This window comes from Leuresthes tenuis, unplaced genomic scaffold (assembly GCF_036924035.1).
Source record: "Leuresthes tenuis unplaced genomic scaffold, fLeuTen1.0.hap1 SCAF_9, whole genome shotgun sequence".
Lineage (NCBI taxonomy): Eukaryota > Metazoa > Chordata > Actinopteri > Atheriniformes > Atherinopsidae > Leuresthes > Leuresthes tenuis.
The window spans coordinates 36831269-36855067 of record NW_027325363.1 but is presented as its reverse complement, the minus strand read 5'-3'; the positions used below and the strand labels follow the sequence as shown (position 1 = coordinate 36855067).

The window sequence follows — 23799 nt, the reverse complement described above, 5'->3', positions numbered from 1 at the left end:
CGTAGACAGAGAAGGCAGATCAGAAGTGGGTATGGTCAGCAACAGGTGGTCATTCCAGGGAAAAAGGCTGTAAAGTATTGCATCAGAAGAGCGAATAACAACCGGGCAAGTAGTGATTGAACTGAAGAAAGCTTATGTACTGGTTTGCTTGGTGAGTTGAAGAGTAGTGGGGCACAGGTGAACTGAGTTGGCTGAGGAGGTGAGTGTGGCTGGCAGGCAGAGTGGGGCAGAGAAGTTAGTGGTGAGTGGAAAAGAAATGGTAGGTAAGGTGAGCCATGGAGCAGAATTGTGACATCACTGAAATAATCCTTGTATTCATCATATATTAAAGTTATATTCTTGTTATTAGGTGGTGCTATCACCCATTACTAAATATATGAAATTAAATTAAATAGAAACATTTTATTTATCCCAAACGGAAATCATATAGTTACAGTATTTTTCCCTCAACAATTATAAGCTGTCATCATACATGGTTATTGCTGTTGGTAGGAAACCTCCTGTTTTTAGCAGAGCTGAAAACATTTACTTACTTACTTACTGAACAGACTACATTGTTTCAACACCAAGTTATGTTGAGGGTGGGCAGGGTTGTTTTTAAGGTGCATTAAATTGTGCAGCATTCTTCATGTTCAAGATGATTGCGATTGTTCGATGCAGCCTCTTATCCATTAGTGATACAGCCAAGTAATGCAGAGTCTTGTGAACATTTCTGGATATGATTGAACTTTAAGTTGTACTGGAAGTCTGAAGTGTACAGATTGAAGATAAACAGTGAGAGTAAGTCCCCTGTGGTGGTTCTGTGCTGCTGCCCATCCTCTCATACACACAACCCTTCAGTCTCATCTTTTTGTGAGATACTCAATCATCCTGGTGGTTGTAGAGGCATTCACCTGTATTTTCTGTAGCTTCATACATAATGCAATACAGGCTGAATTGTGTTAAAAGCACTAGAGAAATAAGATAACATAATTTGTATCGGCACTTACCATACCTTTGAAGTTTTTAGGCAGACCAAACCATGTAGAAGTAATTTGCAACTATTTTTAGTGTCACGGCATACCATTAATTACCATCTTGACATTACTTCGGTGAGCAGTATATTAAGTAATATAAAAGTGATCGTGTTGCAAAAGGGTGGTGCTTTTTTTATATATATAACTGAATGTATTAATATACATTTCTTCAGGCTGATAATCAAATAATACCTATGAAGTCTCAAGCAGATCAGACCACATATTAGTCACAACTGTCAGTATATTAGCATCAATTTTAAAAAAAGATACACCATCACAGTCAAGCCATTCAGCATAAACAAAAGAACATCACACTGTAACATTATGAAGTGCTTTAGTTTACAGAGTCCAAATATGTTGATTTACGTGAAGCCTCATGTGGAGTTTCTTATAAAAAATACTTTACACTAAGTAAAAAAAAAAAAGTATCATAGCAATAGTTTTATGGTCAGAATAACTAATTCTCATATCAATCTGATCAAATATTCACAAGTAGTTTGATAAACTACAAGTACAGCTCAAAACATACTTTTCAGAAGCCTTACATTTATTTTTAAAATATGCTTTTTTTAAATTTATCTTTTGTAATATTCAAATTTTCTGAAACACTGAATTTTGGGTTTTCATTATCTGTAAGCCACAATCATCAAAATTACAAGAAATAAAGGCTTGAAATATTTCAATCTGTGTAATGAATCTATATAATATGAGTTTCACTTTCTGAAATGAGTGCCAAAAATATTGAACTTTTTCACAATATTCTAATTTTTGGAGCTGTACTTGAACACAGCATTTGAATGGCAATAAACTGAACAAAATTAAATATTTGGATGACAGGCATGGGTCCAAAGCTTTTTTTTATGTCTTGAGGTGATAAATTAGTGGACTGAAGTCAGAGAAATTTGATGTTAGGTCTTTTTCACAGAAATTTTCTAGAAGCACTACAAAATCTTTATTCCACACCTGATGATTAAAGCCCATTCAAATACAGTACTAGTAAGGTGTGTGGCAGGTTTCAAGAGCTCTCAAGCCTCCTTAACAGTAGCTTCATGTTTCAGAAGACTAACCATTCACCGCCAAAGTGTTTTGTGAACACTCACATTATTTGAGATGAAGGATCAAGTCTTAATGTAACACTAGAGAATTTGACTTATGTTTTTTTTACCCCTTTCACCCACATTTGTGGGATGTAGATTATGCAAATGTATAGCCATACACATGAATTTGTTGTTATGTTGAAGACGCCACAAAGATGCCATCAAAAGCCCACAAAAGGGGCTGTGTGGTGAATGGCAGGAAACCAAAGGCATGAACTGCGGTATCTCAGCTCCCCTGGCACTTTCGGGCAGTTTCAGGCCTGGGAATGTGCATAATAGAAATCAAAATACTTAAAAAAAAAGTCAGAAGCACATAGTTTTAATATTCCCAAAGTTCTCTAGTGTTTCTTTAAGCATTTCCTGACAAAGTTTCTCGATGATGAGCTCAACCTCCTAAAAAGAATTAAACATGTATTGTAAAAATTGTGTAAAAATTATGACTTGTTGTTGCATATTAATGCATAGACTTCTTTAGGCAGATAATCGTTGCGCATTGGTCTATGAATGTGTGATTCACAGCCATTTCTTATTTATGGTGAGTCATTGAATATTTCTAATCCAAACTGATACACCAAATAACAAAAAAAATTATGCTTTGACAAGAGACCCCATGCTCCTAGTCTCCTAGCACGGCCAACATCTGAACAAGCAAATCAGCACTATTGCATAATGCAGAAATGACTTATGACTGGCGGTTAGGACGTGCAATATACACCTGCACACAAAGCAACAGCTTGCCAGTGCATAGGGGGACAATATTGTGCTTGCTCTTGTTGTCCTAAACATGGCGGCTCGTGTCTGACAGTGAGCCTCTGTGTCTGCTGGGATCATTTTGAACTAGATTGTACTGTCACATGACAACCAAAACCCATACATAAAAACTACATATGTGGTTTTCTTCAGAAAGATTGTCAATTCTCTCTGTAGCTCACATTGTTTGCAGAACACCATCTAGACAACCAGCGACTGAAGGAGGACATGCGGCTGAACATGTCATCACTGGTCAGATTTGGCAGGGGTCCAGAGGAAACTACGGAGTCCAACATTGTTTTGGCAAAATTACACACCGATGCAACATTAATTTTTCTGACCTCAGATTGCCGTAACCGGGTGTCATTACCACCGACATTAATGACTATTTTACCGTATTTATGTTTATCCTTAGCCAGCAGTTTCAAAGATGATTCTATGTCGCCCGCTCTGGCCCCTGGAATACATTTGAGAATGGTCGTTGGTGTCTCTAATGCCACATTTCTGACTATAGAGCTGCCAATTATCAGGGTTTTGTCCTCAGCAGGTGTGTCGCTGAGTGGGAAAAATATTATTGAAAGGTGGACAGGTTGATGCTGAACCACAGGCTTAACATTAGGGCTATGCCTTCTCTTCGTGACAATCACCCAACCAGCCTGGGCTCCCGGCTGCTCGGGTTAGGAGCAGCCAATGGGGTTAGCTACAGTAGGTGGCTCCGCACCGACTCAAGGGACCTGGCTCGCTATCGGGTGGTTTTCAATGGTGCAGAGCCAAGCTTCCAATTCAGATAACCTCGCCTCCAAAACTACAAAAAGAATACATTTGTTACATGTACCATTACCATTAGTTACTTATCTGCCAAAGGAGGCAGAGAAGTAACTTGCCAAAGGAGGCAGAGAAGTAACTAAACATCTGACACACGGAGCAGGTGAAAGCAGGAGATGGAGGAAGAGAACTGGTAGCCATGCTAAGCTAGAGAACCAGACACACCGCTAAAAAGTGAAATTAAACGCCAAAAATCTGTAGGAGTGATTGTTAGAATAGAACAAGTATGCGATAGAGTTAACTATGCAAAAATGTGTAACTTTTAAGAAGAAATTGAGCTCCAAGAGGAGGAAGATGTTCCACAGAATACAAACAAGGTTACAGGAAGTGATGCAATACGTCTTATCTTAAAACATCAGAGAGCTTTAACATATTACACTGTATTATTACTGAAAATACAGTAACTGAAAATAAAGAAGTAGTGTGTGAAAAACTAAGCACGCTCCAGGAGTCAATGATTATAAAAACTACCTTAAACAGCAATAAATTGAATTAAGATTTGTTGTGCGCTAGTGTTTTATTTTTTTTAAAGTGGCTACACATGAAAGCAGGCAAGAATGATACGCATGTGCCTGATAGAACTCGGCTGTAGATAATGTAAAACAATGGACTAATAACAAACACCACAAATAAACAACTGTTCCACTAGTGAAAAGAGTATTCACGCAGGACCCTGAATTCTTGTCTGATGACCTCAGTGGCCATTCAATGTTAAATAGGAGAGCAAGGTGTGAAAATAAATCAGATAACAAAAGGCGACAAGGAAAGCTGCATACTGGTCCTCAAACTTTAATTATGGGTGATTTAGCTGTAAAAAATGTAAGAAGCATGTGCAGCAGGAGCACAACAGTGGTTTGCCTTTCCATGGACATGGTCTTGGACACATTCAGTTCTAGATTTTGTTGCAGCGTATTCAACAGTAAATGTATCAATGACACTGTGAAACAAAATTCACAGAGCAGTTGCCCACCAATCGGAAGGTCGGTGGTTTGACTCCAGCTGTCCAAGTCACATCTCAAAGACACTGGCAAGACACTGAACCCCATGTTGCCTACTGATACATCCATCAATGTGTGAATGGGTTGGACGCATGTAGTTATGCACAGACTAAGATGTGATGGGTGAATGTGGCATGTAGTGTTAGAAGTGCTTTGAGTGGTCAGCTACACTTGAAAAGTGCTAAAGAAGTACAGTCCATTTACCAGTCAGAAGAGCAATTGAAAGAGTAGGCAGACTGATGGCACTGAAGACATGGATCTCAACTGCCTGTTCACTACATGTTATTGACAAATTAAACTTTTAAGATCCAACTGATACAGGAACAGCTTCTTCCCCCACATCATCACCCTCACAAACAGCTAATCCATAAGACCATGTTCCATAACCGCAATGCTACTTGGCCTAGTCCCACACACTGATACACATTATAGTTTACTGCACTGTATGTGTATTAAGATAAGATGGAATTTGCCTGAACAAGTTGGGACCAAACTTTTCCCCTCAGACTTATTTTATCATCTACATGAATCATCTACTTTCTTCAGCAGAGGAGAAGATACAACTGATTTACAGCATTTGGAAAAGAAAACACAACCCAACAAAAACCTTGGATGAGAGCTGACTCAACCTCAGCCTGAAACCTGTGAGAAAGATTTTCTATCATCTCCACCTCCTGTCCCGGAAACCAGTTGTGTGGACTCCAGTCAAATAACTTAGACTCAAGTGAGACTCAAGTCATTAATTTAATTATTTCATACTTGACTTGACAAAATGATAAAAAACGTGTAACTCGACTTTGACTTTCACTGAAATGACTCGTGACTTTACTTTGACTTCAGCCCATTGACTTAGAAGGACTTGATAGACAGAGCGCCAGTGGCAAATAAATTATACCAAAAGTCATCTCGTTCACTTACAAGAATTAGGAGGTTGTAATTGTACTAATTGTAATGTCTGACTCTTCAATAAAGTTTTCTTAATTAAAAAAAAAAAAATCCATACTCGCGGCTGAAAAATCAATACTTTATCGGGAAACAAAATATCGCTATATATAGTGGTATAGATAAAATCGCTCAGCCTAATGTACAACATGCACAGACGTCAAAAATCACAGACGGAGATGTGACAAGGTCCAACTTTGTTCGGCATTTGAAGCTGCACAAAGAACGGTAAGTCAGTCAATATCAAAAATTGCAAGCTAATGCTAGCTAAACGGTGAATTATCACAAAAACGGTGAAAAAAAACCAGAACCACACGGGGGGACCTAGTGAATGATCTGCAGAGAGCTGGGACCAAAGTAACAAAGGCTACCATCAGTAACACACTACGCCACCAGAGACTCAAATCCAGCAGTCTCAGACGTGTCCCCCTGCTTAAGACAGTACATGTTCAGGCCCGTCTCGAGAGCATTTGGATGCCTGAAATTTACTCTTCTATTTATCAGAATGGCTACACCTCTTTGTCTGGAGTTGTAACAGGCTGAGTACACAGGAGGAAACTGTGCTGTGGTGAGAACATCAGCTGCAGTCTTTGATAAATGAATCTCCTGTAATAAGACAATGTCTGCCTGTAAATCCTTCAATTTATTGGAGATTTTTAATCTCTTCTCGCTGGACCCAGCTCCATGCACATTCCATGAAATAAACCTTAGCGTGGACATGCTCAGACTAACGCAGTGAGGGCTGGATGTTTGCTAAAAGCATCCGTGCATGTATGTACATATGCTTGCATGAACATGCCATTGTTTGTGTTTCTGTTCATCAGTATGGGCTTGCTACCATATGTACTCGCGCTGTCAATGCTGTTCGGTATTTGATTGCATGCTCTGCTCAAATCTTTATGTGCGCGGTGCTTGTTAACATGACTTATTAAGGTGAAAACGCAGCAGGTTGGGGAAGAAAAACAGTGCAAAAGAGTGGTAGTGTGAGATAGAAAAATAAATAAACAAATAAACAAATATGACGTGCATACATCCTATGCTGGTGAGACTGGCAGTGAGCTATATATTTTGCCTTGACAGATAACTGTGAATTGGATAGACTATTAGACTATCCATAGACTAGAATTACTTATATACCATCTACAGTGAAATGATTTATACAAGTTAATGAATTCTGATCACCTGGGGTTTAGAAGAGCCAAGGAGTGGTATCCTGGTCGCGGTACAGGTGCCCGTTGATGAATAATTTATCCACCGCGATGACAGCTTGGGAGCCTCCTTCCATGAACTTTCTCCGGATGGGGAACAGAACCCTGTGTCTTTTTTAGGAAACTGGTCGTTGTCGCTGAAGTCCGTCCCTCTCAGCTCCCTGCCGCGGCCCCTCACCTGGACCTTCTGTTGAGAAGTGTTCGAACTTGGCCACAATTGGTCTTGGTCGGTGGGCATCAGGTCTCTTCCCTCCCAGGCGGTGGACTTGGTGAAAAGTTGTTTTTCACTGCATCTCCTGGAAGTTTCAGCTGATTTTCACTGTGAGTTCAGGATCCTCGTCTGCCTGCTCCGGGATTCCAGAAAACACCAGGTTGTCCCTCATACTGCGAGCCTGGAGATCAATGATTGATACTTTCATTCTCCTGTTTTCGTTAGAGATCCAGCTCATTGCTTCAGTGTGTGATTTCACCGATCCTCTGAGGGCCACGTTTTTTTGCAGCCAGCGTCTGCACCTGTTTCTGGTTGAACTCCAACGACTCCCGTAATGCCTGAAACCCTCTGTGTAGAATCTCTAACAGAGACATACAGATGTCGAAACTGGATAATTTCTTATCGATTGATGTTAAAATGTCCATCAAATCATTACCAGCTGGAGACATCGCTCTTCGTTCACTCTTCATTACGACTTCTTTTGGAGGTTGAAGCCTTGCTGCTGGCAGATGGGGTTTGGTTGGTTTCCCCCATGACGATCCTGTCAAAATCATCTCATCATCTCTCAGGCAACACAGTGTAAAACAGTGTAAAACAGAGTATAGACAGTGCATAATGCAAGATCTTATATACAGATTATAAACAATAGAAAAAATAGAAAAAACACATACAGTGCAGTAAACTATAATGTGCATCAGTGTGTGGGACTAGGCCAAGTAGCATTGTGGTTATGGAACATGGTGTTATGGATTAGCTGTTTGTGAGGGTGATGATATGGAGGAAGAAGCTGTCCCTGTATCAGTTGGTTCTGATGTGCAGACTTCTGTATCGTCTGCCAGAGCGGACGAGATCAAAAAGATTTTGTCAAGGGTGTGAGGGGTCAGAGATGATTTTTCCTGGCAGTTTCCTCGATTTTTGATGTGTACAAGTCTGTTTTTGCTCTGTTTGGTGGCTGTACCAAACCAGACTGTTATGGAGGAGCACAGGACAAATTCAATGAATGCAGTGTAGAACTGTAACAGCAGCTCCTATGGAAGTACTTCTTCAGTTGTCTCAGAAAGTATATCTGTTAGGTTCGATGGTGCAAGGAAGGGAGGACCCAGATGCAGACTTCAAAAAAGGTAACTGAGGTTTATTTCCAAAGGCAAAAAACAGAAAGCGCGGCTAAGCCGGATATCAAAAAATGCTTAAACATGGACAAACAAACAAGACTATTGCAAAACAAGGCTATGGAATAAATAACCAAACAAGACTATGAAAAACATGACTATAATTTAACTGTGGCTATGAATTATCAAGACTATGGAATTGTGACTATGAGGCAGAACCAGACCTGGCGTTTGTGGGGTGAGCTTGGAAGGTAAAGTGAGGATTTTCCAATGAGTGAGAGGAATCAGGAAACTATATACTGTGGGGAGGTGATTGGTGATGATGTGCAGCTGTGAAACAGAAAACAGGTGACTTGAGTGAACTAAGTGACAAGGAAAAAAACATGACAAGAAATTAACAACATGAGGAACCTGAAAACATAACAAAGAACCTGAAAAGAAGAATGCCAAAACATAAACCATGACAATATCATCCTACATCCTACCTTGCCAGCTTTCAAGATCGATCTCTGCTGCTTGGGGTACAGAGGACTCACTCATCAGGGTTCAAGATGACAAATTCATGATTTGGGGGCACCGCTTATGTTGTGGAGAAAATCCTTAGTTGTCAGACTCGTCTTTGCAGCCTCTTAGGGGGTTAGGGTTAGGGTTAACGCCTTCAGCTGAGATGCATGTCACACAGCAGCAAACACACAACAAAACACCCAGGATCTGGTTCCTCTATGTCTGTGTCTTGCACAAACATCTTCTGTTGTTTATCTTACCAGAGAACACCCTGACCCATGGTATCGAGCATGAGACAGCGATAGAAAGTATATGGTGTGAATGAGAAAGATATAACTTTGCTCCCACAAAACCTGGCCAGTGTCTGCGTTTGTGTGTGTGAGTGTGTCCGTAAGGAAAACCGAGAGAGAGCGAAACAAAAGAAAAAGAGATAGAGTTTTAATGGCCTTCTTCGTTTTCGTTCTCAGGTCTGATCACCACAACATCCCAGAAACTGGACCGGGAACAACAAGCAGAGCATGTTTTGGAGGTCAGGTCATATCCCTTATTCCATTTCTTTAACTTTTTACTTCCATGATTCCTTGCCTCAATTTCACTATGAGTCTCAGTTCCTCTCACCAGAGATGTGAGCAGAGGAGGTGAGGTGGCATTTGACAAAATGAGACATCCTATATTCTGAGCCGTTGTGATATTGCTGCATTATCCTTTTATCTGATTATTTGAGGTGATTGTGACAGTGATTGTGTTTATCTTTAATTCCATTAACAATATTGGATTAATGCATTATGCCCATTCAGACATTGCAGATGCCTCCTCCCTCCTCCCTTCTCCAGGTAATCAAAAAATGTACAATGGAGTTGGATCTGTTCAGGCACTCTTATAATGCATGCACATGCACATGCAGTGCTTTGTGAAAGTATTCATCCCTTTGGCTTTCCTTGTTGTCTTGTTGCCTTGTTGCTCTCCTTGTTGTCTTACAGCTTGAATTTGAAATAATACATAGATATTCCCTAATCAAAGTAAACACTTTGTCAAGACTTCTTATACAGTAATTATATATGTAAATTTCTTGGTGCCTGTTTCTATGAGTTAGGCACATTTAGCTATTTAGCTACTTTGAATTTTCCCCACTGGGGGATGAATAAAGTATTTTTCTATTATATTCTATTTCTACTTCGTAAGAATCTAACCCCAAACTGCATTTCTAAAGAACTTTGTTCCTGACCTGTTTGGAGAACTCTTTGTTGCTTCTTGCCTGATAGTGCCCTATACATTGTATACTCTGGGGCTCTTGACAACAGCTATATACTGACATCATGTGAAAATTAGAATTCATACCGGTGTAATGTATTTACCTAATTGTAGAACTTATGGAGGTAGCAGACACAACATCTTAAATAAGGGTTTAATGGAAAAGAGGGTGAACTGACAACCAACAGAATATTTCTGTTTTGACCACCAAAGTAGTTGCTCCAGCCACAAATAGTATTCAAAGCCAATGACTGCAACAGCATTTATAGGACATTACTTTGCAGAGTGATGTATAGCGCAATTGGTTGTGTGGGCAGGGCATGTACTGTAGTTTGCGACTATCCTGGGTTTAGAGTCCCTGCCTGAGACCCTCTTTTACACCTTTTCCCTCACTCTCTCTGTCCCCTTTGCTGTCTACCTAACACCAAATAAAGGCCAATAGAGCCCAAAAACTTTGTTCAGGGAAAAAGAGATATGTGTAGATAAACTGTCTCCCTGCACTGTGGTCCTCCACTAAATTCACAATACTATCAATAATAGAATGCTATTAATATTACTGGAAGGTTCAGACATGTATTCGAAGGGATGTTTTTTATGTATGTAATGTGGCTCAGTGGGGGCTCTCTGGCTGTGGAAAACCAAACCTTATTAATAAAACCAACTTAGAAAGGGCTTTAGCACTAGCCCCGTACCAGCACTAGAATTGCTGTGATCAAGGAGTGTCACTGGTAGTTCCAAAGATATACTTAAAGTAACATGTACACATAAAGATTGAAAGGTAAAAATAACAAAGAATAAAAAGTGAAAACAATCAGCTCATTGACTCACATTCATTCATTAAATCAATTTAATTAAAAAACAAGTTTTCAATTTAATAGTACTTTACTAATCCCTGAGATTAAGTTATATTGCTGCTGTATGATACATTGCTATAAATAGCTAACAAAATGAAAAGAAATTAAAAGTTTTAGTTTAAGTGTAGCAGAGAAACAGTTGTGATTTAACATCTCTGCTCTCTGCCAGTCTACAGCTTGTGCAAAATGCTGCTGCTTGTCTTTTAACAGGTACAAAGAAACAGGAACATATAACCCCAGTTCTGGCCTCTCTGCACTGACTTCCTGTCCGGTTCAGAATTGATTTTAAATCCTGATATTTGATTTTAAAATTTTCGGTTTGGCCCCCGATTATTTAGCTGAAGTCATACATGTTCACAGACAAATCAGAGCTCTGAAGTCTGCTAACCTTTAGATGAACCTAAATGCAGGCTAAAAACTAAAGGCAATCGAGCTTTAGCAGTGGTTGCCCCTAAGCTGTGGAATAGTTTACCGCTGCATATCCGGTTGTCAAAAATTTTGAAATCCTCTCTTAAAACCCACCTTTTCTCGCAGCCTTTCAGACCTTGGTGAGACGAAAGTTGTTGTAGTATTGGTTAAGAATGAAATACTAGACTTGAACTCCCAACAGGTGCATTGCTTTATAAAGCATTTAACAGGTGTACAGCCACACAGGTAACATGCATCAGAGGTATCTGTCTGCTCCATCTTGGATCTATTATATATCACTCCCTCTTACAACATCACCTAGCGGTGAGAAGTAACTTACGAAGTAACAAGAGCACAGCTGTCTTTTTGTGTTGTTTGTTTATAACTTTTGCTGAAATTGTCTATGTGAAATTTATCTTTAGATTTTATTGTTATTCATTTATGTAAAGCACTTTGGTCAACCTAGGTTGTTATTAGATGCTCTATGAATAAACGTGACCTTGATCTCTTTTGGTAGTTTAGTTAACTTGTTTAAACCCTCCTGAAGTGTAAAAGCTCCAGGCAAGCTGGTGAGGGAGAAACTCAATGTAGCTGTTGCTGCAGTATATTATGAATTTTTTGTTTAAATCTATTATATTCTAGCCATCGCTGGTAAATGTTTGTTAGACTACTAGGAAAATTAGGCAAGTGTTTGCAGTGATCCCCAACTGCATAATAGTGGCTCCACACCAAATCCATCCACTGAGGGTCTAATGACATCTGAAAACATCTGAAACTTTGGTTATCAGAGTAAAAGCACAGTAATCTCACCTTGTAAAGAGTAGTGTTGGTTCTTCTTGAAAATGAATCCAAGGTGTGTAACTCAAGTATTTACACTTATAGTCATTTAAAGATCAAGATATTACCAAGGCTCTGAGCCGATGTCTTGCCATATGAGCACTCAGTTTTGCTCTGTACAAAACGTACCTTTTTTCTTCATCTCAATATTCCTCTGCAGTCTGAGTAAGCAGCCCAAGTTCTGCAAATTCTGACATCCTGGGGAAATGCATTTCTATAATGGTAGAAGGGCAGGAAGGGTGATGTTAAAAAAATATTCTACTTTGGCTCCACTGTGTCATAGAGCTCTGATTTTAGATCAGACCTGAAAAACCCTGAGTAGAAAATCAATAAACTATTTAACAGTCCAAAATTCAGTTCAATAGTTCTGTCGTTTAAGATGTTTGAAATAATTGTTATTGTCCAATCCATAACGAGTTTCCATGCATATCTCTGAATATACTTTTTTTTTAAAGTATTTTTTGGGCTTTTCAGTGCCTTTATTGATAGTACAGTGGAGAGAGACAGGAAACAAGGCAGAGAGAGTGAATGACATGCAGCAAATGGCCTCTGGTTCGGGACTCAAACAGGACTAGCCTCTGTATATGGGACGTCTGCTTAACCCACTAAGCCACCGACCACCCATCTCTGAATATACTTTATTAAGGATATAGTATCATATTAAAGGGAAATCAGTGGACCAATTGATGTCATGGTTCTTGCACAGCGATGTCTGCGTGGCATAGGCATCATGTGTATTTGTATATACGTATCTGAGATACGATCACAAGTGATCACTCAAGATATACATAAGTATGTATTTTAAAGACACAATATTGTCAGCTCTAAACAACCTGCTATACTGACAAGTTTGATTGTCATTCTTGTAGGGATGATTGTGACAAATGCAAAATTTAGGTCAATATAAAAGGCATGTTATGTCTGCACCAGAGTGTTCCTGGTTGAGTCAGTATAGTGTGAAGAGCTCTGTTGTTGGTATCTTCTGTTGATATGTGAATTATATTTTGTCCATCATGTGTAGATGGAAAATTTCATTATCTCTCAAATGTTAGTTTAAAGGTAAAAGCCACAGGCCTGTTTTCTTTTATGTAGCATATTTTTTTTCACAGGTACCAGCATGATACACTTTAAGCATTTAGGGACAGTGCATGATGCAAGAGACAGGTTAAAGATTCTTCACTATGCTCTCAGTAAATGCCAAGTTATAAGTTACTGTTTAGAGTACAGGCCTACTCTCTGCCTCAGTCAATTATAAGCAAGCAAAGAAGCTGGTGAGTTTATCAGATAGATGGTCATTACTAGTCCTGATAGTGTCCTAGAATCATTGCTGCCTTTATTGTTTAAGATATATTGAATATCTTGCCAAAAATGACAGAGGCACTTCTTGCTTAAGTGTCTCCAAATATTTTTCATATATATATTAACTTGGATCTGGCAACACGGTATAATTGTTTATTGCCAGAACTCAAGATCATGTTGTGGTCCCTCAGCATCCATGGTTTGATATTCTGAAAACATGCCAATATGTTTGGCAACTGTAATGCTGTCTATAAAGTTTGCACGTAAAAAACATATAGTGGATATATCATTTGATACATGGTATTATGCAAATAAATCCCAGTAAATGCATTCAAAACAGTCCTAAAGTTTAGTGGAATCAATCTCAGATGAGTTTATATTTTGGTTTTCTGGGATGGAAGATAAGATGCCAGTGCATGCACATCGCAAGACTTAGTGTCTGACCGCTCAATTGAAAAATGCTAACTTTTTATACAGTAAACTCTTTTGGATATCCGTTATTAGTGCATGACCACATCCATTCAGCTTGAACTAACTATAGGGAGTTGGGAGAAGCCACTACAGACTTATTGGGTAGGTCAAGACCATGAACAATGAGGTGAGGAGGGATCCATGATAAGCTAAATACACACCACCCACTATTACTAAGCAGCTTACTTGCCAGTGAATTGTCTCTGGTAAACAAGCTGGCAGAATTAAGCATACTGACCTTCACACTAAGAGTTTTTTTAATCAAATGGCACGTTTTCCATCATTCATAGTTAAGCAATAATGTCCCAAACGGCATGATGGAGCTTGAGGAATGAACAGTACGAACAAGTAAAAGCAAGGGAGGTTTTGAGCATTTTTGTAAACAAATCATGGTACACTGACTCCCAACGTAGACACTCACTTTTCAGCTGATTTGGAGCACCTGATCAATTAGTGTAGACCATTTTATTCACCTTGTGAAGTTATATGCCACTGCAGTTTATGTATTACCAGGTTCAAATGTTAATATAACCATGAAAGACCATGGCGACACTAAAAGAAAATTGCATAATGGCATCCGGATAGGGCTTTTACTGTAGTTGTGAGCTGTTATTATTGCACCATATGATCCATGCCTACAAAGCCACGCCCTACCTGATGCAGGATAGTATGACCATCTCTAAACTATTACATTAACATGACACAATGAGAGTGTTGAGGTAGGTGGAAGCAAACCAAGAAATCACCTTGTGGGCTAGCATTAGTGATTTGAATTTGATGCCAGCAGCTACTGGTACTAACTACAGTACAACTCAGTTTAACTCAAAATAAGATTAAAATCTCTGTGTAGTATACATACAGTCAAAAACACATTAGCAAGGTTAGATGCAACTCAGTTTTTATTGAGGAAACATACTACAACAACAAATTGTTTTCTAAAATTCTACACTTCCATGTGCTGAATACCTGAAATAAATTTTTTTTTCGAACTATCACGTCTCTTTTCACATAAGGAAATCATTTCTCAGGATTTTTTTAAGAACAGTGCACTCAGATTTATTTTTTTTAGGTCACTTTAGGCCAGTGGAACAGTAAGACAACTTATTTCTGCAGGCCTTCCCGTTGGCAGAATTATTTGCAAAACAATTATTTTCTTTAAATTATTATTTAAAGCATAAAGTCACATTAGATATTTCTGTTGCAAAACAAAATCTTTTCATGTGTAAACACTTTTTCCCATCAAAATGAGAGGCCTTAGAAATAAAAGACCTTGAGGAAAACAAACAAAAAGGACCTTGTCAATTATTGTTTTTTTTTTTTTAAATCTATTTAAACCATTTTTAAACCATTCAGTAGACCACATGCACCTACAAATGCATGACATTATGTTTTCAATAACCTATCCATGCTGTCCAACAGTAACACATACAACATGGAGGTGAACAATAACAAGATGTTTCAATTGCCTATACCTATGAATTGTTGTGCATCAACGTTGTTTGCGAGAGCCAAATTACTCCACTGCCAAAAGGTCATTTTTAAGGCTCAACAATCTGCGCCTCAACTTTCCATCTTCCAGGCCCATCAACACTTTCTGGATGAAGTCGAAAGTATTGGCCAAGGCTTTTGGGTAATATAAATGCAGCGCATAAATCAGTCCAAGAAGAATCACATTGGGAACATGTCGATCCAGCTCGGCATAGAAATGTTTTTTTAGGTTGATGTTTGTGATCCTGTGAAACTCAGAACAAATCTGTACAAACATAAAATCATTGTTAAATGTTGTAGTCTGTACAAAAAATTAATACAGAAATAAAAAAAGAGTTTTCACATCTCATGCATAATCGAAAAATCACTGGAACCGATTGTCAGATATGGAGTCATGTAAAGCTTTAGTAGAAAGTATATATAGCATAAGCCACATTTGATCGCCTGAAAAGTAATACTGCTCAAGAAAATAATTAAATCTGTGTGTACTAATACTATTTTCACCTGGGACTCCATTATAAGGGCAGGCCAGCCTTCCAGGATCTTTCCAACAGGTAGCTCATCACTGATGACTTCTTGTACACCGTAAGGCAAAGACACCGTAAGGCAAAGGTCATCTGCATGAAGTGATGCAGTCCGAGGAAGGTCTTTGTCAGTCATCTTTATATCATCTACAATATGGAGCCTGATTTTCTCCAAGCTTCCAAGATCCTCACCTCTTGGGAAATTTGGGAGGAAATTCACCTCTGCCCGTTTTGGCCTTTTAATGTTAGCATGGGTAGGCTGTTTGTCGGGTTGTTCTTACTCCTTTTTCCAGAATTTACAGCTACCTCACTAAATCCTGCTTGAGTCAACTTTGTGCGGAAGTCCCCCATTTTAAACTTCAGACTGTTTTTCCAACCGTGCCATCCTGTCTGTGACCCAAGCTCTTTGACACAAGGATATTTAGTAATGAGCGCTTTAGCGACCTCTGAAAATTCCCTGTCACTGGGGTATGCTTTGTAACTATGCATTTTCTCTGCAAGGGTCTCAAGGATGTTATGTTTTTGGCCCTTTGACAACTTGAGGGTTTTCCCTGTTCTTTCAAATGTGATGTTTCCCTCTTCAAGTATGAGTTCCACCTCATATGAAAATGTTGGCCCTGGGAAATCAGTGGGCCATCTATTAACCCTCTCTGGGGTGATTGCATGGGGTAAGATTATTGTGTCATCTGATGCAATGGAGCTGTCATCACTCTCAGGCCGCATCACTTTTAATACAGCCTTCTGTGGAAGCTGTTCAATGTCTACAAGAGAACATAACTGGCCATCAAAGTCCAGGTCTTCGAAAGACAAGCTAAAGTCAAAGTCTAAATTAAATCTTTCTTTGATTGTTATTTTGAGATCATCTACAGTATCTGGTCGGGAGGATAGTGACATCTTCCTGACAATGTCAGTTGAAGTGTGAATGTGGAGAAGCAGATTTTGAGCTGCCATTTCCTATCATTATGGAGAAAGAGAAAAGAATGGATTAATAAGTAACATTAGCTTTGGCATATTACCACTTAAGCACACTATCAGTTTTGAATGAAAAAAAAAACATACATTGATTGGTTTGTATTATGTATCATGTGTAGCATTTGCAAAACAAAAACCAAAAAAAGTCACTTCATTCACGCCTTCCAGGCTTGTGGGAACTGGGCAGTGTCAGTGGCATATTGGATGTGAGATTACACTTGTTGCAATGGAAGAAAACATAGTTATGGACAAGCAGTATGTGCTCTATCTTGCTAAATGTTGGAAGTCCTCTAGTTTGACCTGCAGAAACAAACATTCCCCTTGCAAACTCTGTGCCACTCATGGAGATCTTTGGTGCACTGTATATGTTCTGGCTATCAGTCTTTGTCTCTATGAAGTTTTTTGCCACTAGAGGCAGTGTGGAAACTTGGATGGAGGTGACACTAGAAGTTTGTATGTCAGGTCTGAAAAATGCTGGGGCACTGAAATGATATGCCATCACGTGCTGGTGCCTGGTAGCAAGAGTTTTCAAAACGTTCTTGAAATTATGTGTGTCATGTATGACCCTTTTGAAAAAGGAATGTTTTCCTTTAAACCTCATGGTCCATAGATGAACAAGAAGCCCAAAACGCTTTGTCAGTCCTGGATAGTGCTCCACGAAATGATGTTTGGGTCGCAGCTTAAAGTCTGGAAATATCGACTGAAGACCTTGTCGGTGATCACTTATTTTGGTCTGCAATCAAAATAAGTGGATGGATTCCTCTGTGAAAGACAATACCAGTTGCACAATGTCTTTGAGGTCCATCAAAATGGTCCAGATTTCATCTCCTTCTGGGACTTTACTTCCTAATTTAAGAGGTAATAACAAAGTGCAATTTTCATGGCCGTTCCCACTAATGCTTAGTTTTCCTGCAAAATTCTTGGGGATCACTTGTGGTTTATCAAGTCTATCAGTATGCTGATACGGAAATGTCCGGATTTGTGCATTTAGATGTTCGAGAGTGAAATAGTTGCAACGGATCATCTCACGGTTGCACAGCGCTAACTCAACTGGCACGATACCTTCAAATAGATCGTGAAGTATGTCAGGTGGGAAACCAGTAATGGGATGAAAATGTTGCAAAGTCTTGCTAAGCGCACACTCACATTTAACACCAAAGTGAGTTGCATTTTCTCCCTGCACAGCATTCTGCACATGAACATCATGACAGGCCTTTGTTCTGATGTTTAACTCTGCTTCAGAAACTTCTCTGGACTGGATCTCGTCTGCAGTACAGCAACAGAATCTGCAGACATAGTTCCTTTGGAAACTCTGCACAAAGCCTGCAAGGCCATGGGCAGCCAAATTATCAGCTGCCACACAAAATACAGTTCCTCTGATACACTGACCTAGAGTTTCAACAAAAACACCATCCTCTCAACAAAGGTGAAAGTACACTTTCATAACCACATCTCTGGAGATCAGGTACTTTGCATAGCAGAGCTAGCTGAATAACATGCAGACTGGACCTATATTTACTAGGTACATTGGCAAGCAACCAGTATACTGCACAAAGTTTGTGGATCTTTCTAGATGTGCCTAAAGGATTTACTAGTTCAATGTCATCCACATACAATATCAGGGAAAGTTTAAGGTCTCCACCTTCTGACAATAGTGGGTTTTCTTTGAAATATGTTCCATCTTCATGAGACAAGTACATTCCAGGGGGTGATGGTTTGTTTTCTTGAATCTTGTCAAGAATTTGAATCATCTGTAGTATTGACACATACACTGCTGTGTGTCCACTGGAATCTATAGTGTTGTGTACTGGCATTACCAGAGGGTAATAGTTGGCCCTTACAAATGTTTCCCTGCACTTGGCAGTGGACAGCTCTGCACCATCTGATGTGGCACTAACAAAAACATTAGTTTTCATCAAAACTTACACTAATTCATGAAGAAGGGAGTCACGAATTGCCTGATCATGTGCCTGGAAAACCCTGATGACAGAGTCTCTAACTAAAGGTTTAGACAATGAGAATATCTCTGCCAAATTTTCAACTATGTCCTGTGTAGCTGACTTTGATACACGGAGAACACTGTGCATTTTCAGAAACAAAGAAGCCAAGTTGTTTCTCAACTGAGTTTGCAAAGTGCCTGTGTCATCTCCAGACTCCAGAGGATTACATGTAGGAGTACCCACCTCAGTGGTACTTTGAATAATATCACCCTCATCTGATTCAAGGTTCACTCTAGATTGACTGGCTATCAATTTCTATGTGAACAACCTCATTCTTAAAACCTGAGACATCACAGTTTGGATGAGTCCTACTTTTGTGGGCATTGAATGAGGAATACACATTGGTACGGTAGTTAAAGTTTTTGAATGGACACTCCACCGTGTAATGTTATTTTAAATGTGATCTTAAATGACTGAGAAGATTTTGAATAGCTGCTTGAATCCACACTTGGGACAGAAAAATGTCACACGTCCCGTCTGACTTGGTCTAACTGCCTGTGTATGTATCCGTGTTAGATGAATTTTCAATGCATTTATTCATTGAAATGTGCAGATGCAGTCATTATACACACATTGCAATGGACTGATTGAGGACAAATTGCTATGACGCAAACGGTAGTGTTGAAGCAACTGTACCCATTGATCAAAGGCAGCAGCACAAAGTTTGCACTTCCAAACCATTGAAAAACTGAGTACTTTTAGTAAGCTGGCAACGAATGTCTAAAATGTTTATGTTTATGTATTTAGCGGATGCTTTTATCCAAAGCGACTTACAAATGAAGATATAACAGCTATATAAAAAGCTAACAATAAGCTACATAGAAGGAACCCACGAGTCCGACTCTGTCAGAGGGGACAGAGTAGAGATAGGGTGCAGGCATAGAAGGAAGTGCAGAAAGATAAAGTGCAAAGATAGAGGGGTAGGGAAGTACAAGGTAAGTGCTGGGATAGGAGATGCTCTCTGAAGAGCTGGGTTTTCCAGAGTTTCTTGGAGATAGACAGGGACGCCCCTGTTCTGGTAGCGCTCGGTAGGTCATTCCACCATCGTGGGACGACACATGAACAGAGTTTGGATTGTCTTAGGCGTGGTGTAGGAGCTGCTAGACGACAATCCTGGGACCAACGGAGGGACCCAGTTGTGACATAAGCCTTTGCAAGAGGATTCAAGTAGATGGGAGCCGTTCCATTAAGCACTTTGTAGGCTAACATCAGTGACTTGAATTTGATGCGGGCGGCTAAGGGTAGCCAGAGGAGCTCAATGAACAGAGGGTTGACTGGACCATCTGCAGAGGTTTCACAGCACAGGCTGGGAAAGCAGTTAGGAGAGCATTGCAGTAGTCAAGGCGGGAGATGACCATGACCATGTCAGTAGTACTATGAATCTTGTTGATGTAGAAAGACATCAGTAACACTGGATGCGAATGATGACAGTAGCGCCTGGAGTTTAGCTCGATCTGCAGGATGTTTTGACTTGTGCCATTTCCTTTCGGCAGCTCTGAGATTGGTGCGTGACGCTCGGAGAGTATCATTAAGCCAGGGGTGAGACTGGGAGGATCGGGTGGGTTTGGTGGATAGAGGACACAGACTATCCAGAGATAAGCTCAGAGTAGAGCAAAGGGACTCCATGGCACCATTAACCTGAAGGGAGGAGAATGTGCTGGAGGTTGGAAGAGCGGAGGCAACAACGGAGGAGAAGCAGGTGGGCGACAGGTTGCGGAGATTGCAGCTGAAGGAAACCATAGGGGTAGAAGCAGATGGTCTTCTCGAGAGACTGACTCTGAACTGAATGAAATAGTGGTCAGAGAAATGCAGAGGTGTGACAGATAGGGCCTCTGTGGCACAGTTTCTTGAGAAAACAAGATCTAGCACTTTGCCAGCTAAAACATCTACATACCAGCTTGCAGACATCATACAACACCCAGCTTCTTCTGCTTCAGGCTAAAAGAGAGGAGATTTACATGAGTTTTACAGACAAACAAATCACTTTACTCTTTAAATACTAAACAAAATTTAAAAAAACATTACTATTTCATTGTTATGCTCTGAAGGGAAAAACACTCGAAAAAGCTGTTGACTAATGATATTTCCAGTAAGACCCGCAAGACTTTGTAGAGGTCAGCTCAGTTACCAAGTGCAGCTCTGCAACCAGACCAAAGATATTCTATTTATTAGTTTCTAAACTGTCTTTGACCAGACTGTGACCAATACGGTTTCAATAAGCCTCACCCCTGGTTACTTTTGCTATGTTCAGTCAGTCCGCGCTGCAGGGCTACACAGGCTATATGATAATATGATGAGCTATTATGTTTTTGCCCTACAATTAAGATGAAACTTCTCACGTAATGTTTAGCCTCAAAGTTACCAGCATGCCCAGACATGCACAAAGAGTAAAGGTTCTGCAGCAGGCCACTATTTTCCTTGTGAAATTATCTATACAACAAAAAAAAGCTTTAAAAAAAATAAATGTGTGAGTAAGGATATGGCCATACTTACACATTTGTTACTGAGCTATCTGGCATTGGAAAAGGCAAGACAGGCCTGTGAAAAACTTTCTATAGTCTGAGGCCTGGACTATGACAGTAGTTCGATATATCCATGGCTTTTGGCTCAACCAATCCTAACAAGGGAAAGCTCACTAAGCTGTATCACAATGCTGGTTATAATTTGGTAAGTAAACCCAGGAATTCATATAGTAGATATGTGCACGTTCGCAGTCACAATCACAATGACAATAGAACTGCAGCCTCACATCTCTGATAAAAATAATAAACTATAATTCTAAATCAACATTAAACATTTTAACATTTTATCAAATGAGTATGCTGTAGGTGTAGCCTATTCCCTAAAGCATGTGAGAAAGTTTCAGAATTATTCTGCCAGATTTTACACTGGCTGTTTTAAATGATTATTTCACCAAATAAATAAGCCTTTAAATAATTCAAACTTGTCAGAGGGTTTATTATAAAACTTTTGTAAAAGCAAATTTTGTATCATCCAGGTTTAAAATGGCCTATGAAATTGGTAGTGTTTCTCTGATGATTTTTTTATAAGTTTTGAAACATTTTATAAGAGCAATGTGGGTATGAATATTAACGTACAAAGACAATTTTATGCAATTATGATTTCCTTTACACTCACAAAGGAAAATAGGTTTTGCTCTTTGTGGTAACTCTTCATAAAATCCAATTCACCACTCAACTTTTTGATCTATGAAAAATCTTGCCAAATATAAGTAGAATTGCTGGTTGGCAAACAAGTAGGCAAATAATATACAAATAAAGAATTGGAAAAATAAAAGTCTGCAAAGCTGAGTACTCCACAACTGTTGATTGTCCAATCCAACTTTATTTGTTAAGCACTTTAAAAGAACCACAATGGACCAAAGTGCTGTGCAGGATAAATAAAAACAATAAATAAAAGGTTCACATGAAATTGCAACAAACTAAAATAGATTCAAAGTCAACGTCACACATAGTGTTAAAAGCCAAGGGAAAAAAAGTGTTTTAAGAAGGGATTTAAAAACAGATGGAGAAGAGGTCTGTCTGATGTGCAGAGGCAAATTGTTCCAAAGTTTTGGAGCTGTAACTGCAAAAGCACGATCCCGTCTGAGCTTCCTCTTAGTTTATGGCACAATCAGGAGCAGCTGACCTGAGAGTGCGGAAGGGTGCATAAGGGTAAAGAAGCTCAGAGAGGTAGGGCGGGGCAAGACCACTGTTTGAGGGATTTAAAAACAATTAAAATCATTTTAAAATGGATCCTGAAGTGTTTGGGCAGTCAGTGGAGTGAGGCTAAAATGGGGGAAATGTGCTCATATTTACATGTGCCTGTTAAAAGACGTGCAGCAGTATTTTGAACCATCTGAAGACGGGTGAGGAGGACGCACTAACCCTGTCTTTGATTGTCTCATCAATTCACAACTTTGGACTATTTTGTATAGGCCCATGACATAAAATACCAAAACATGTCTACTTAGATCAGATTGTAATGCAACTTAATGTTTAGTGCATTATTGTATGTTCATGAGTTGTACAATTTAAAGGATCCATTGTGCAAATAGGAACGCATTTTGTGTGTGCATTTTTTAAATCACTTTGTTCTACCTCAACAGGTACTGGTTTCAGATGGTGGTGTTAGTCCCAGGCAGAGTACAGTGTGGGTAATGGTACAAGTCCTAGATGAAAATGACAACAGACCAACATTTCATGAAAAGGTCTACAAGGTCAAACTTCCAGAGAGAGAGCGTACAAAGAAGGCTGAGCCCATCTATCGGGTGTTCGCCTTCGACTACGATGATGGGCCCAACAGCGACCTTTCATACAGCATTGTGGATGGAAATGAGGATGGGAAATTCTTTATTGATCCCAAGACAGCAGTAGTATCATCACGCAAGGCCTTCACTACAGGGAGCTACAACATCCTGACTGTATGAGACCATTTTTAAGCATGTTGACAATTTTGAGTTTTGATTTAATGTTAATATTTCGGAACTCAAAAATTAGTGATGGACAGATAATTTTTTTAGTCTTGCATCTACGAGTGTTAGAGTATGTGTGTGTGTGTATGTAACAATTTCGTTAAGCCTTGAATAAATGCCTGTGACATGCTTTAGTCAAAATAACACAGAGGGGAAAAACAGCAACTCCTTTTTCTTCCATTTATTTACACCTATGTTCAAACAGAACATTTTAGGGTGTTGAGTGACGTACTTTACTTCACTCCACCCCTCTCACCCTTAGCGTCTGCCTTGTTTGAGATCTGTGATACTTAGTGATCCTTTGAGCAAGATATTACATACAGTAAAGTGCCTGAGAACTCTGACCACACACCAAACTGATGGAGGAATACCTGACTGGCAATTTTATTCTCAGATAGAACTAATGTGTTGAACTTACTCAAGTTATTAAAACATACACTGTTTAATGTAATGGTTGATGGCCATTGAGAACTAATGTCATAATATTTCCATCATATATCTGCTCCATAAAGTCTGGTCTTCCTTCTAACTCACTTCCTCAGTGTTTTCTTTAAGTTTTTA

At 39.4% G+C, this 23799-nt stretch overlaps 1 protein-coding gene across 2 annotated transcripts in view; it reads left to right on the top strand.

Annotated features, from left to right (window-relative positions):
* Positions 1-23799, top strand: part of LOC140314812 (protocadherin Fat 3-like) — a 217785-nt gene that overhangs the window by 39936 nt on the left and 154050 nt on the right. For both annotated transcript variants that reach the window (XM_072393187.1, XM_072393186.1), the window contains exons 4-5: positions 9128-9189; positions 22873-23187. In XM_072393187.1, the coding sequence (XP_072249288.1) occupies positions 9128-9189; positions 22873-23187 (377 nt within the window). The remainder of the gene's footprint in view (positions 1-9127; positions 9190-22872; positions 23188-23799) is intronic.